The following is a 15,905-nucleotide window of genomic DNA, read 5'->3' on the forward strand; positions in this document are numbered from 1 at the left end:
CCCCCCGACTGAGCCTGGTTTCTCCCAAGGTTTTTTCTCCATTCTGTCACCGATGGAGTTTTGGTTCCTTGCCGCTGTCGCCTCTGGCTTGCTTAGTTGGGGACACTTCATTGCCAGCGATATCGTTGACTTGATTACAAATGATTGCAAAGATACTATTTAAACTGAACTGAGCTGGATGATGACATCACTGAATTCAATGATGAATTGCCTTTAACTGAAAAATGAGTGTTTACGATTGTCATTTTGCATTATTGACACACTATTTTCCTAATTAATGCTGTTCAGTTGCTTTGACACAATCTGTATTGTTAAAAGCGCTATATAAATAAAGGTGACTTGACTTGACTTAAGAAGAGAAAAGAGAGATATTATTCAATGAAAGAATGTCATAACAAACCGGCTTGTGTCTGTATTGATTTAGACCAGTGTAATTATTGCAGGGAATATTTGCATAGCAAGAAAAAATCTATTTGATACTAGGTTGTTGTGAGTGGTTGCTAAGATGATCAACAAAACAATGATTTGTAGGGGGGGGGAAATTTGGGGGGGGGGGGGGGTCTGACCCCCCTAAAGAAGGCTTGATCCCCCCTGATGGATGTCAAAACTATATGTAGGGGGGGTCAGATAGAAAGACGGCTAGCCTACGCATAATATGGAGATTTACTTGTAAATATTAATATGCATTTCTATAGCCCTGGCTGATTTTAAAAATATAATTTTGGCAGCCCCTGAAATGGGTCGTATTGACAGTACCAGAGCGGTTGAAGAATACGCTACAGCGCTCATTCAAAGACGTGCATTTATTGCTTGGACGGAGCAAGAACACCTAAAATGCATGTGCAGATTCAGTCGAGTGATAAAGTTTACCCTCTTCAAATTAATGCTGTTGAACTGAATTTACGGAGCAAAAAATTTGCTAAAATAACCATTAACAGCAATACAGCGGTTATGTCAGATGCACGTGAAAGCTGCATGTGTTAGGCTACTATAACAAACACTGCGTGTTTTCTTTCAGAATCATCATTGGCTGGTAGAAATAGAAAAATAGGTTACATAACAGTTTTTACGTAAAAATGAAGATAAGGTAAAGGTGTGAATAATTAAATTTTAGACACATTGTCTGTAATTTCACTAATGAAAATAAAGCCCTAGGAGAACTGTTGTGCATCTTTGATCAACACACAGCGGTGTTTTATTAATGAATCTACGTTTTTAAACGAATCGAGTGAATCAATGATTCAGTGAACCATTCATAAAGGCAGTCACTTGCTTCATTTCTGAATGAATCAGCCATTTGAACGAATCTATTGAATGAATGATTGAATGACTCACTGACTTAAGACAGGTATTTGCCACCACCTACTGGCGCTTTTAGTTGTATATAGAGTATGTTTTTTTTATATAATTTAATATTTCACTATTTATTTATATTTTTGTATGTTGAATTAAAATATTTCTATCTAAAGCAACTTATATTTCAGCTACTTTTCTGTAATGTCTATTCAGTGTTTTTTTTTTCTAAATGAACACAATGATAACTATTATCTTTAATAACAATTTTATCTTTAATCGGCACATGATGTGCATGTTAATTAATTAATCTCATTAATTTGATATTAATTGGTAAGTAATTAAATCACTTAGTGCACTTAGTTTTAACAATCTTTTTTATATTTTATTTTATATATATTTATTTTTAACTGGAGTACCTCATTTTGTTGTGTACATTCTAATGTAGATTTGCACAATTTAGAAGCCACATCTCATTTTATAATTATAATTAAATAAATAATTTAAGCATTTAGCAGACGCTTTTATCCAAAGCATAAAGGCTATACATTTTTTACCAGTATGTGTTCCCTGGGAATTGAACCCACGACCTTCTGCGCTGCTAACGCAATGCTCTACCACTGAGCCAGGAACACTAATTTACAAACCAAAGATGTGCTGTCATCAGCCGACTGATGATCTCATTGGCAACTTGATTTATTTTGATGACTTTATTTTTCCATATTAAAGTCAGTATGAAAAGGAAGTTGTGATCATCTCTTCTTCCCTATTGTGATGTATATCCACGTGAAAAGGCTTCTACAACAAGAAAAAATGTAGTGCATGATTTAATTTGGTTAATTTGTGTACGGATAAATCATTAGTAAACACTGCAATATTCCATCCAAATTTAAGAAATGTAAGTGTATTTTTTGTTGTGGAAGTCCAAACTGGGATACAGGATTTGCACTTTTCAAAGCATTCAATTAAATGTTCACATTATATTTTGGTTGCATTTGTAAGTTAATAAAAAAAAAGTGACTGGTTGTATAAAATAGGCCCAGAATATCACAATATCAGTATATCGATCACAGCCCCTGAATCTTGCAATCGTATCACAGCATGTTTTGAGGTATCAGCAAATACTGTTTCGCTTGGAATAAATGTCAGACCGTATCATGCCGAAACGTCCTATTTACACCCCTCATGATTTGAGGAATCATTCATGTCTACAGCACAAACACAGCAGGATGAGCTACACACAAGTTTGCTCTGCACCCATTTCCTCCATTATTCTTTACAAATATCTTCTAATGGCTCTTTCCAGCCATTTAAGATCCATTAAATCTCTAGCACCCATTTCTAAAATGGTATAATTTCTGCTCCCAAATAAGCCTGCAATACTTTTTTTTTTACACATTTCCAACAAACAACCTGACGACCTCCATGTCAGACAAAAAGCACACTTGATTCTTTTTCCATTAGCTCAGGATTGGCTCCAAAACTCTGTGAATTACAGTCACAAGCGTCGCTCTCGATACATAACGCCGTATGTCCCAGGATGCACAGCTGTAATCCCAGTCAACCCCTCAGAGAGATGACTACAACAAGTGCCGTCAGCAGGTTGTTGGCTCTGTGTTTGGAGCAATAACTTTGTCTAAGCCCTCACAGTTGGGTTATATTTTTAGACATGTGAGGCGACAAACTAAAGAAGCCCAACAGACTCGGAGTAACTGTCAGCTGGAATAAGAGATACCGTACCACCCTACAGCGATTCTGCAAAGTTCGCATTAACATTTTAATTGCATAAAATAAGCCGGTGTAACAGAGCTGAGCGATTGCAGGCTATTCTGATAAAGCAACAAACATTTCCCGTGTCAATATTACTGTGCAACTGTGCTATGCTTGTATTGATAACTTAAACAATCACCAATCATTTAAATATACTGTAATATTGCTGTAAGATCCTTTGGGGCCTAATGGATCAGTGCAATGAATACTAATGTAAAATTCATGAGTACTTTTCAAACCTCAGCATCTGCTCTAACCCTTGAGAGCAGAAGTGTTTTAAAAGGGTCATATCTTGGAAAACAAGAATTATTTTGCTCTTTTCAAATAAAATACTTTAATATGCTGTGCAGACATAATCACATTGATAACGCAGTACTCTTTCTTCAGACGGTTTATGTAAAACTAAGCAAAACGGGTCATTAATTGACGTCACAAACAACCACCCACATTTACATATCAACAGCAAGCAACTTGACCCACGATGAGCGGCAATGTGACCAGTAACAGTACAGTATACAGATGGTAAGCAATCAAAACAGATATAACAAGACAACTTTAATTCTAAAGATAAAAAAAAAGGAAAATGCTGGAAAGGAGTACAATACGGCCCATTTAAACTACTGAAATGAATGGACCTACCATTCCCTAGCAACCATCCACAACACCCAAGGATCACGGTGACAAATTTTGCAGTCAAACACCAATCACATTTTCTTATCTTATATGTCTCAGATGTTTCTCATAAAAATATTATATGTCCTAAAAAAGGAGATACAAAAACAGGGACAAAAATAAAGACGAGATTAGAGCATAGAGCTAGAAAATTCATATTCATTCCAAACACTGAGGGCAATGAGAAGAACATGGTAACAACAATCACCATACTCACATAAATGATTAATTCAGGGTCACCTCAAGCTAAGGAGCAAAATACTTTCTGAAAGAATAAGCAATCAAGCAAGGCCGAATAATCAAGGGGAAATTGCTGCAGTGTTTCAGGAGGGAACTTCAGATAACCAGCCTGCTTAAAGCGAACGAGCATACAAGAGTGAAGAAGAGCGATGTACAGGCGTATCGCTGAGGGCGCTGGGGTTGTGTATGTGTCACTGAGGGCTTTATGAGGTGTGTGGCTGCTGTATGTGGGATAAATGTAGCGTCTATTCAATTCAGCTGTTGTAGCCAGCATGATGAACAAAAGATTTAAGGATCCGCTTGCCACCTAGAGCAACAATTGAAGGTGAGGAATGACGATAAAAATGTAATTTCAGGTCATACAGCTGCTGAATAAAAAATAAAAAAACTTGCTCTTGACTGACATAACCGTGTGAAAATGACAAAACATAAAAGAGATTCGCACAAAAAGCTTCAATTTATGATTAAAAAAAAAAGTAAAAGAATAATCTAAAATCAGTCATGTGCACTTGTTATTCTATATTAAAGGAATGGTTCACCCAAAAATGAAAATTAGCTGAAAATGTCCTTCCAAGATGTAGATGAGTTTGTTTCTTCATCGGAACAGATTTGGAAAAATTTTGCATTACGTCACTTGCTCACCAATGGATCCTCTGCAGTGAATGGATTCATATTTCACCCAGAAGCAAAACGTCTTAATGATGGATTTGTTTCTTACAAACATGCAACTTTTCACTTCACAAGATGTTTGTGAAGTTTTTATCAGCTGTTTGGACTCTCATTCTGACGGCACCCATTCACTGCAGAGGATCCACTGGTGAGCAAGTGATGGAATGCTACATTTCTCCAAACCTGTTCTGATCAATAAATGCATCAACAAATCTACAGTTAAGTTAAGACGCATATAGCTGTTGTCATTTGATAGAAGCAATAAGACACTCGAGGATGCATGTTTAAGACGTGTTGTTATGCATAACGTGAAGCGGAGGCTTATTGGTTTATTAAATCAAGCAGCACAGAAATAAATGAGAAAATAATATGCATATAAGTAGCATCATGACATGCAGAGTCCTTTATTAAAAGAAGGTATTTCCCTGCTGGTCATTCAGATTTCACCTTGATCCTCATTGGGTTGGAATAGAGATCATAAATAGTAAATAGTCTCCAGAGATTGAAATGGTGAGTCTGATCTGAGTGTGAAACTTTCCGATTGTTACTGAATAGACCGCAGCTATTAATTCAATTAAGTGGTTAATCATTTGAATAATGTTAATGACTGAAATTAGTCTGATGATGCATTCAGTCCCTAAGCGTGACAGATAAACAGCATGCAGCTGCAGTCAGATTATGCACAACTAACTTCTGTATAATTCTGTCGAGAATCGCAGCATCTAGGATTTATGATGTCAGCGCTGAAGGTTACACCATGTACAATTGTTAGTAGGTAGACAACGCTCATTTGTTTTACTTGCCTCTCTGCGGATCTGAAAATAGCAAAAAAGTACATTTTATGAAGAGAGGCGAGTTTCGCCTTGGGGACGCTTATTGTTTGCGCTATTGTTTGTATTTCTGCTGCTCTGCGGCGCTTCGGTCATCCTGTAATAAGCAACTCTATTCAGAGAAACAACGGAAAAATTGCATGCTGCCTGGATTTAATGGGGCAATCAAATAAAAAGCCCTCATGATAATTAGACCGCATTTTCATAAGGCTGCCTCAAGTCTATATAATAATGAGAGGAGTTTGCTAAGGGAAGCTTTACTACTACTAATGTTGCTCATACTTGGGTTTTTACAAAAAGAGATGAGAAATGCACTGTTCATTTTCTAGTGACTGGACTTTCTGGGGGAAAAAAGTCAGATTTACATTGAAAGAAAGACCTGGGTCATATCTAAAGACTTGATAGCGAGTTATTCTGATGTAAACCAGTAAGAAACCACATAAATGCTGTAACAACCAACTAAGAACCACTCAGAATGCCCAGGAAACCAACAGAACAATCAGTGCTGTAGTATTGCAGTGCCAACCATTTAAACCACCCTAGCAACCCCCTACCAAACACTTAGCAACTACATAGAATACCTTAGAAACCACACAATACAACCTAGCAACTGCTTTAAGCACCCTAGAAACCCCCCAGAACATCATAGCAACTAGGGCTGGGTTTTGACACAAATTTCACGATTAGATTCTCATTCACAAGCTTTCGATTCGATTACCAATTCGACTAGATTCGACTCAATATTCGATTATTTTGGATATATATATCAATTACAGTAGGCTACATGCCAAATATTCTCAAGGAAAAAAAATCTCTCAACTAATGCAGTAAAATATACATGAGAGTCAGTTAGTAATAGCTACATTACTATAATATTGAAGGTTAAAACTGATATGTAGGCTACACATCTGCTAAAATTACACTTAATTAAGTTTTTAAAATAATAGAGTTATAATTACATAATAATATTTCAACTTCAATTCGTTTTTTTTAATATAGGCTATAAATATTTAAATGGTGGCTGTCATAAAATTTGATGGATTTATTCAAACCTAAAATAAACATTGAAGAACAGTAGAAATTATAATGAAGATGTTATATGCTGCATATATTTTACCTTCGGATGTTTAGTCATGTTTATTTTGTGCTGAAGCTGGTATTAATGTGGAGGAGATGATCAGCTCATGTGCGCCTCGCGCTGCTGCGTCTGTTGATCTGAGGCGCTACAGCGATCTGTCACTCCACATTAAAAAGCACCAAAATGGCATTTATTGTTTGAATACTGCAATACAATGGACAGAATTTAAAATCTGAGACTTTGTTTCATATTAAAAGTACCAAAGCACAATGCTTATTGCGATATATTGGATGGGAGGTGCCCTTCAATGTTCCATCCATTAACTGAACACAGGCTAGACTAATCGATTTTTGGGATTTAAGAATCAGTATCGTTCTGTAAAAATGAGAATCGATTAAAGTCAAGATATTTTTTACTCAGCCCTAGTAGCAATATTTACTGTATGACACCTTAGCAACTACATAACCACATAATGACCAGGAAACTAAGAGAACATTTTATGCGCTTGCAATAGACAGAGCCCTAATGTGGCAGTCTCAGTCTTAAAAATCAACTTTCCCCAAAAAATTGTTTACAGTCTTTTATTTCCTGATTCCAAAAGGAACCAGAAGTTTAGAAAACTCTCAGACGCTTGGTAAAACCCAGGATGGCTTCACAAATCAACGTGAAGTGGCATTCTCAACCATTTTACTTTCATGATATGACGATTCCAGTTCAACAGGATATTCAATTGGTGAAAAAAGAAAAAAAAAAGTAGGCCGAAGCTTGATTATGGCCATCAGGGATTGGCTGGATCATGAAAAATTTCCATCTTGGTGAGTATTCAGGTAAACACAGTCAGTTTGGAATGGAAATAGTTGAGAAAGAAAATGCATGTTGTGTGCTGAATTTGTGTTCTTAAAGTGACAGCAGTCTAAAGGCACAGGTATACTTCATTTCTTAATTTCTGTGTTCCGTTCCATCTTGAGCACAGCCACATCTGCACAGCTTTTAAAGTATAATCAACCACATACGAGCATGGATGGATGAGTTCGACAAATGTGCAGTACTGTCTCAACAATCACCTTGCGCCTGCGCTGTTGTACACATACAATCCGCATCATCACAAAAATTGGGCTGCACATAGACGGTGTGCACGGATGTCCACGGACACTTCTGATGATGAAAATTGCGTCACAAGGACAGTCTGCGGACCGTCGCAGAACGCGGATGGGCGAAGTATACTTTGGGCTTATATACCTGCTGCTGTCGGTCACGTTAAATCAAAGAACAAAAAAATCACTTACTGCTCTAAATAACCTTTGTAACTTTTAATTGTATGCATTAATCTGTATTTAATTTTTACAATGAAGACTATGCAGTTATTTTACTTTTGATTATTTAATTTCTGTAGTATTTCTTACCTATAGCTTACTATTGTTAGATCCGCCTGAAAAACTTAAATCATTTGTCTCTTTATTCTATTGTATTTATTTGTGCTTTCATTTGCAATTTGATTATTTGTTCTATTTTATTACTGACCGTTTACCTTTTTTTCTATTTTTTATTTTTTGTTAATTTAGTTCAAAGTTTCAAATAAAGCCTCCCTGTGCTGGTAAGCTATTGCAACAAAATTACCCAAATTATCAAACATTTATGAGATATTAAAATATCTATATGTTAGTATATATGGCCGTTTTCCCCATGGTATCGAAAATGGTATCAAATATCGATATTTTTAAAGGTATTGTATCAAAGTTAGAAATTCCAGTATCATGACAACACTAACACCCAGAACCAATGCTTATCTGGCAAAACTAAAATTTTACAAATAAATCAAATTTAAGAATCTCCTTATAGCCAAAAAAATAAAAAATAAAAATAAAGAAGTTATTTCCTGAACCTGAGTTCGAATGATCCATTATCTTGGAAAATCTTTTCTGCTATCTTTCACTTGATATCCACTAAGTTCATTAACAAAGCGTCTGCCAACACTGGTGCTCCAGTGTGGTGGTGAGATAACATCGTATTACGTATCAGAGTTCTCATTACGTAATAAATCATCATTAGCAACAGCTAATAAACAAACCAATTAAGAGGGAAGCCTGAACACAACTGTATGGACAAATCTGATAACACGCCCCGGTTATTACGCCGTAAAGTACACTGACATCATGGCTTCTTATTGATTTAACAGCCAATTACTAGATACTCATCTGCTGTTTATAGATCCAGATGTGGTGAAGAATAAATCACCATAATCAGTTATTTTGGAGTGCCCAAACATGCTCCGTTCACAAGCGCGTGGCTGCGCTTGTCTTACAGATATTAGCTGCCTATTAAGACTCACCTCTCAAAGGTTTGTTAGTAACGGTTCAACGAAGAAGGATTATCCATGCTAAATGTGTGGCCACGGCTCAATAGTCCTCGTCTTCCAGCACTGGACCATTTGCTTAATTGCTTTAAAACTGCAAACCACATACAAATGTATGAATAAGGTATAGGACATAATTGAAGAAAACCAAATGAAAGCAGTCATGCACCTGCTGCACGCTGGTGTTTATTGTTGCTCTGAGCTGGGTCATTCTTGTTGCCGGTCTCGGCTAAGTTGATGAGTGTTCTTAAGCTCATCTTCTTTTGAAAGTCGATATTTTTTACCCAGCCCTAATAGCAACATTTACTGTATGACACCCTAGCAACTACATAACCACATAATGACCAGGAAACTAAGAGAACACCCTAGCAACCACTTAGCAACTAGTCAGAACACCCTAGAAACCCAGCAGAACGCCCTAGCAACTGCTTAAAACACCCTTGCAACCACCCAGAACATCATTGCAACCACTTACAACACCCTAGCAACCCCCTCATCCACCACTCAGAAAGCCTAGGAAACCAGCAGAACAATCAGTGCTAGTTTTGCAGTGGCAACCAGTTAAACCACCCTAGCAACTACTTAGAACCTTAGAAACCTCCAGAGCACTTTAACAACTTACTGACAACCACTCAGAATGCCCAGGGGACCAACAGAACACCTTAACAACACCCTAGCAACCACTTAGCAACTATTTAGAACACCCCTAGAAAAGGGGCCGTTCACATGTCACACCTAAAAACATGTGGAAAACGCTAGCCTTGCTGCTTTTTCCTTCTTTCCAAAGCGCTCGGTAGCTTGCGGTCCCATTGCATCAGCCGTTGCTAAGCAACCATGACCTGCCACTCCATTACGACGCAGAAGTTTCAGCAAAGGATAAATAGATTTCCAGCATTGAAAATCACTTGCAGTAGCTCTGCTACTAAATTTACACTAAATTGATTTAAAAATGGCTATCCCTGTACAGCTATGATCAACTGTTCCTCCATCTTGGCTGAGCTTTCAATGTTGTTACAAAAAGGGTGAAGGTGATTGGTTGGTTCTTGTCACATGACCTGCGGTGCGCTTGCGACATTTTGAAAAAAAAGTTGAGATGTTTTTAATCTCACTGCGGTTAAAAAACGAGCGTGTCGCACCGCATAGAGTCGCGACCTATTTGCGCTCCCTATTTGCTCTATTCGCTCTCTATTTGCGCATGCTTGCCACGCATCTACATTTGAAATAACGAACTTGAGCGTGCAAAAGACACGATATGTGAATGGCCCTAAAACACCCTATCAACCATTCAGAATGCCAGAGATACCAACAGAAAACTCTTGCCACTGCAAAACTAGCACTGGCTACAACTTTTGCAGGAGCAACTATTTAAAACACCCTAGCAACCTCTCAGCAACTATTCAGAATACCTTAGAAACAACCCAGAACTCCCTAGCAACCATTCAGAATGCCCTAGAAACCACCAGAACACCCTTGTAACTGCTTAAATATATATATATATATATATATATATATATTAGTCAAAACAATTAAATAAGTTTAAACAAATAAAAGTATAAATAAATAGTATAAATAAAAACAAAAGTGTAAATCAATCAATAAATGAATCAGTCAATCAATCAATCATATACCTAAACATAGGCTTTCATTTCTTAATGCAAAATATCATTTCTTTTTTGTTCCTTTTTTGCTTTAGTGGTAAGATGTGACCTGTACATGTTTTGGTGAGATTTACCTTACCAAGATAATCATGGCAATTGTCATTTTGTGTACATTTATGCGAAAGCATAATTATGCAAATGTATAATCATTTTCTTTTTTTAAAAAGTTCCAGGAAGAGCGTTTGTTTGATAAGTAGGCTGCTGAGTGCGTTTGAAAGGCAGATGCTGCGTCGCCTTCTTTTGATCTGGGAAATTTTCAGGCCGCTACTGGTAAGATCTTCTTCTATTACTGTTAATCAGATCAGATTGATTGAATCAGGAGCTATCAGGATGCGATCAAACATGTGGGACTCCACACCGCCGCTAATGTACTGCTCTGAGGTCAGCAGAAATGTGTGTGTGTGCGGATGAAAGGACGCTGATGTCTATCTGACAGACAGATGCTACATGACATGCCTGCGTATGGATAAACGCAAACCTATGAATAACCCGCTATTGAAAAAAGGGCATGTTGTCAGGCACTGCTAGAAAAAAAAAGGGTTGTGCCCTTTATAAGAATCAGCCAATCACAGCACGCCGATGACAAAGCTACTAGGAGGAGATGGCTGTTTGAGGAAAATAGTGGTACATTGCTGCTGCGCTCCAGGTGATTCAATACACCAGACATTGAAGATATAGTATAAACAATAAGGCTTACAGGTGGAAAGCCATTAAGGGCTTCTCATGACTTGTGAGCATTATTTGCCAAGCTATTCTATTGGCTTTTATTGCTTAGAGGTTGCTTTTTCAAAGCTCAGGAGACTTAATGGAGTACTCAATTAAGTTTTGTTTAAATATCAACTCGGCTTAGATGTAAAATCCCTTTTAAGGAATAGAAAAACACACCAGTGTTATTATAGTGCCATTGATCTACTATTATAGTTTTTGTTAATACTTTGAATTATATTTGATTTTAGATTTCCTGTTTTAATTAAAGTTTTGGTCATTTTGGAGGGGTTTTGTTCATTTTATTAGGCTATTTTTAAAATATGACTGAATTTTCAGATTTTAGTTTTTGTTGTAGTTTTAGTTCTATTTTTTTTAAATAGTTTTAATTACATTTTAGTTTTGTGTTATAGTTTTACATTTTTAAAATGTCTATATAGTTTTTATTAAAGTGATAGTTCCCCAAAAATGAAAATCTGTCATTAATTACTCACCCTCATGTCTTTCCAAACCTGTAAGACCTTCCTTCATCTTCAGAATACAAATTAAGATATTTTTGCTGAAATCCGAGAGCTTTCGGACCCTACATAAACAGCAATGCAACTGAAACGTTTTATGGTCCAGAAACGTTTTAAGGACATCGTTAAAATGTGACATCAGTGTTTCAATCGTAATTTTATGAAGCTTTGAGCTATGACGGTTGAACCACTGATGTCACATGGACTATTTTAACGATGTCCTAACTAGCTTTCTGTGCCTTGAATGTGGGAGTTGTTTTGCTGTCTATGCAGGGTCAGAAAGCTCTCGGATTTCAGCAAAAATATCTTAATTTGTGTTCCAAAGATGTCTTACAGGTTTGGAACGACATGAGGGTGAGTGATTAATAACAGAATTTTCATTTTTGGGTGAACTATTTTAGTTTTCGTTTATTTAGTTTTAGTTTGACATTTTTTAATGCCTATATCATTTTTTATTAAGTTTTAGTTTCTAGTTTTAGTTCATTTCGTTTTAGTTTTAATTTTTTTAATGTCTATATAGATTTTATGACATTTTAGTTGGTTTAGTGTTACGTTTTTTATGTCTATATAGTTTTTATTATGTTTTAGTTTATTTAGCTTTAGTATTAGGGGGTTTTCCCCCAAATGTGTCTATATAGTTTTTAAGTTTTAATTTTTACTTAGTTCTAGTTCATTTTTATTCACTGAAATAATTTGATGTAAAAACCGTTTTCACTCAGAAATTGCAAGTAAATTTCAAAAATAATTATAAACAATCAGTAACACATTGAATTAAATGTGAAATCTTCTTGTAGTTTTGAGTATTTTTTTGTAAAACGTAGTCCAGTAATTAAAAAAAAAATGTTTACATTGTACTTTAACTTAAACTAAATGAAAATGTTGCCTTGGCAACTAGCTGAAATAAAATAAGATTAATTTTTTTTTATATTTCATTTTATTTTGGTTAATGTTTAATTTATTTCAAGTAATGAAAATGTTTATGTTTTAGTTTTAGGTAACGATAACTACGATATACATAAATGAGGCCATTATTGATGTTCAGAGTATAGCACTACAAAAATAATCAAATCGTTTGGTGTAAGAATTTGGAGAGAAATGTTTCAGTTTATAATGAAATCTCAGACATTTTGATATCTTGAGCAATTCAAAAATAAGGTTGAGATCTCTTCTGATATTAATGGGGGCTTTTTCCTCAGAAGAAAATCTGAGAAGAGCAAGAGACTTACAAAGCTTTCCTTAATGCTGTCTAGAAGAAACAACTGAGACAAATGATTTTTCATTTCTGCCGAAAATGTCGCGCCCCACCTTGACTCCGCAGCATCACTCTGAGATGCCATTTGGACACGTAATTATAAAAGCACTTAAAGGCCGCCAGTGCAAACACGCTCGTCATTGCTGGTGGTGCTCTGTGCCCTCATTTAAAGGCATTAGAAACGATTTGCAGCTACACTGCTGGTCACGCATGACGTTGATGCTGCCCGGCAATGCAGAAACTGACATAGGGAAGTGAAAATGTGGCGGGTCTGTTGATCTCACAACCCTCTGTCACATTAGAGCTGTCCGAAGGTGACACACACTTCCATCACAAATCACACGACTGACCCAAACACTGCACTACATTTAACAAAGGGCACGCATGGACCATTTTTGAGCTGACAATGTGAACTATAATGGACCAACACATTTAAATCTATAGTATTAGTATTTTTTATTACATTTATTTTTTAAGTTTTAGATTTTATTTATTAAGTTTTAGATTTAACGATTTAAAAAAAATATGTCTATAGTTTTTTAACTTTTAGATTTTAGTTTTAGTTAAAAAATATGTCTATATAGTTTTTATATATTAGTTGTTTTTTTCTGTATAGTTTATAGAAATATTTATATATAGTTTTTCCATATAGTCTATACAGTTTAAGTTTTCATTTTTATTTAGTTTTAGTTTTTTATTCACTGACGAAAATTAAAAGTGACATTTAGAAATACTGGCAACCCATTTACTTTGGTAATGTATTTCTGAGTATAGAACAGGACTTGACTTTATCCATCTGGAGTTGATTGGAATTTATTCTAAAGAAAGTTTATACAGACAAACAACACTGTTCTGTAATGATCAAATCAGAGGTGCATTTCATCAGCATTTATTTTGCTTAATTTATCACCATTTACCTTTAAACTTTGCTGCAGAATGTTTTTTCTTGCAAAAAGTCTTGAATATTACATGTATCACCCAGAGCTCCCAGAATGACTCATCAAACTTCAGAGGCAAAGAATGATTGCAATTTAAAAAAAGCGAGAGTAGTGAACATACTGTAAGAACGCAAGCTCTGATGGCTGTTCTACAGCCGACAGGCTTTCTCTATGACAAATTAGTGGAACATAATAAAATTGCTTCACCCCGATTCCCAAGATTCACATTATGGGATTTATTCCTCATTTACACTCTGTACAGAGAAGGTACAGGAGTAATGAAATGCACTCACAGTCCCTGGAGAGTCTGCCGCTGTGCAATCGATCTTTTTCATCCTGCGAGATGCTCCAGCATGTAATTCCTCACACAGTCAAAGTGCTAGAAGAGAAAAACAAGAATAAAGTCAAAATAGACCTGGTTAAAACTGCTTTAGACATATGGGTATAGGTATAGGAGACCAAAATAGTCAATGAATCAGATGGGCTCTGCTTCAATTTCTACAGTAGTAAGCTGTTCATCTAGACCAGGCTTTCTCAACCCTGGTCCTCGAGGGCCACTGTCCAGCAAATGATAGCTCCAACCCTAATCAAACACACCTGAACCAGCTAATTAAGCTGTTCAGGATTATTAGTAAGCTACAGGCAGGTGAGTTTGATCAAGGTTGGAGCAAAACTCTGCAGGACAGTGGCCCTCCAGGACCAGGGTTGAGAACCCCTGATCTAGACAATACTTTTAGGCATCATAAGGCGCGTTTCCATTACCCTTCAAATTGCGCAAGCTGAAATTGCAAATTGAAAATACGCCTAATGGAAAGGCGTCAATTTCGCAAAAACGGCCATATATCGCAAAAACGTTTTTACGCTCGCATGAGGTGGTTTTTCAGGCAATGCGAAAAAGGATTAGTTCGCGCCGTCATTTTGCAATACTTTTTTATCGACATTCAGAAAATATCGCCAAAGTCTTGCGCAAATCTGTAATGGAAACGCGCATATAGACACCTTTTTACAAAATAAATTCATGAATAAATAAATGCATAAATAAATAATCCATAAATAAACACTTGTATAATTATATGCATAAATAAAAAAATTAACAAATAAATAAATGAATGCATAAATACATAAATAAATAAATGCATATAAACAAATGCATGCATGAATGAATAAATGCATAAATGTATACATTTATGAAAAAATGCATAATGTATAAATAAACAAATATATAAAAGAATGCATAAGCAAATACATGCATAAACAAACATCTATAAATAAACAAAAATATAAATGAATGCACAAATAAATAGATGGATAAATGAATAAATGAACTATCTGATGTATCCATAAATGTATAAACAAATGAATGCATAAACAAAAACAGATATATATAAATAAATGCATAAATGAATGCACAAAGAGATAAATGCATGAATGAATGAATGAATGAATGAATTGTGAAAGCATAAAAAAAAATTATTAAAAGGTAGCCTATCAAATTTTGGCTTAAACTAAAGGTATACACTATATACTTTCTGTATACGACAGTCCCAAAGTGCATTGCGACAAGTTCAGTTTCACCCAAGAAGTCAAGAGAAACATTCATTATTTTACCCAATATCTGTGTGTGTGCTACTTATTTTTTTCACACATACATAAATACACACACACATTATATATATATATATGTATGTATGTATGTATGTGTGTATGTATGCATGTGTGTGTATATATATATATGTGGACAAAGTACTCAAAATCCACTACTTGAGTGAAAGTACAGATACTGCTGGTCAAATATTACTCCATTACAAGTAAAAGTTGTAAAGACAGATTTTTACTTAAGTAAAAGTACAGAAGTACTTGCTTTTAAAAGTACTTAAGTACCAAAAGTAAATTTCCTTTTTTATGTCAATGCACTGTTTTATTGTTGTA

At 35.6% G+C, this 15,905-nt stretch overlaps 1 protein-coding gene and 1 non-coding gene across 2 annotated transcripts in view; both read right to left on the minus strand.

The window, feature by feature from the left end:
• Positions 1–15,905, minus strand: part of LOC107588996 (cAMP-specific 3',5'-cyclic phosphodiesterase 4D-like) — a 218,686-nt gene that overhangs the window by 179,629 nt on the left and 23,152 nt on the right. The window contains exon 2 of the mRNA XM_016277293.1: positions 14,270–14,355. Coding sequence (XP_016132779.1) covers positions 14,270–14,311 — 42 coding nt within the window. The 5' untranslated portion in view covers positions 14,312–14,355. The remainder of the gene's footprint in view (positions 1–14,269; positions 14,356–15,905) is intronic.
• trnaa-agc (transfer RNA alanine (anticodon AGC)) lies at positions 1,856–1,928 on the minus strand. Its single transcript has one exon. It is a non-coding gene; the product is annotated as a tRNA-Ala (tRNA).

Source organism: Sinocyclocheilus grahami, unplaced genomic scaffold (genome assembly GCF_001515645.1).
Source record: "Sinocyclocheilus grahami isolate Dianchi unplaced genomic scaffold, SAMN03320097.WGS_v1.1 scaffold110.1, whole genome shotgun sequence".
NCBI classification, from domain to species: domain Eukaryota; kingdom Metazoa; phylum Chordata; class Actinopteri; order Cypriniformes; family Cyprinidae; genus Sinocyclocheilus; species Sinocyclocheilus grahami.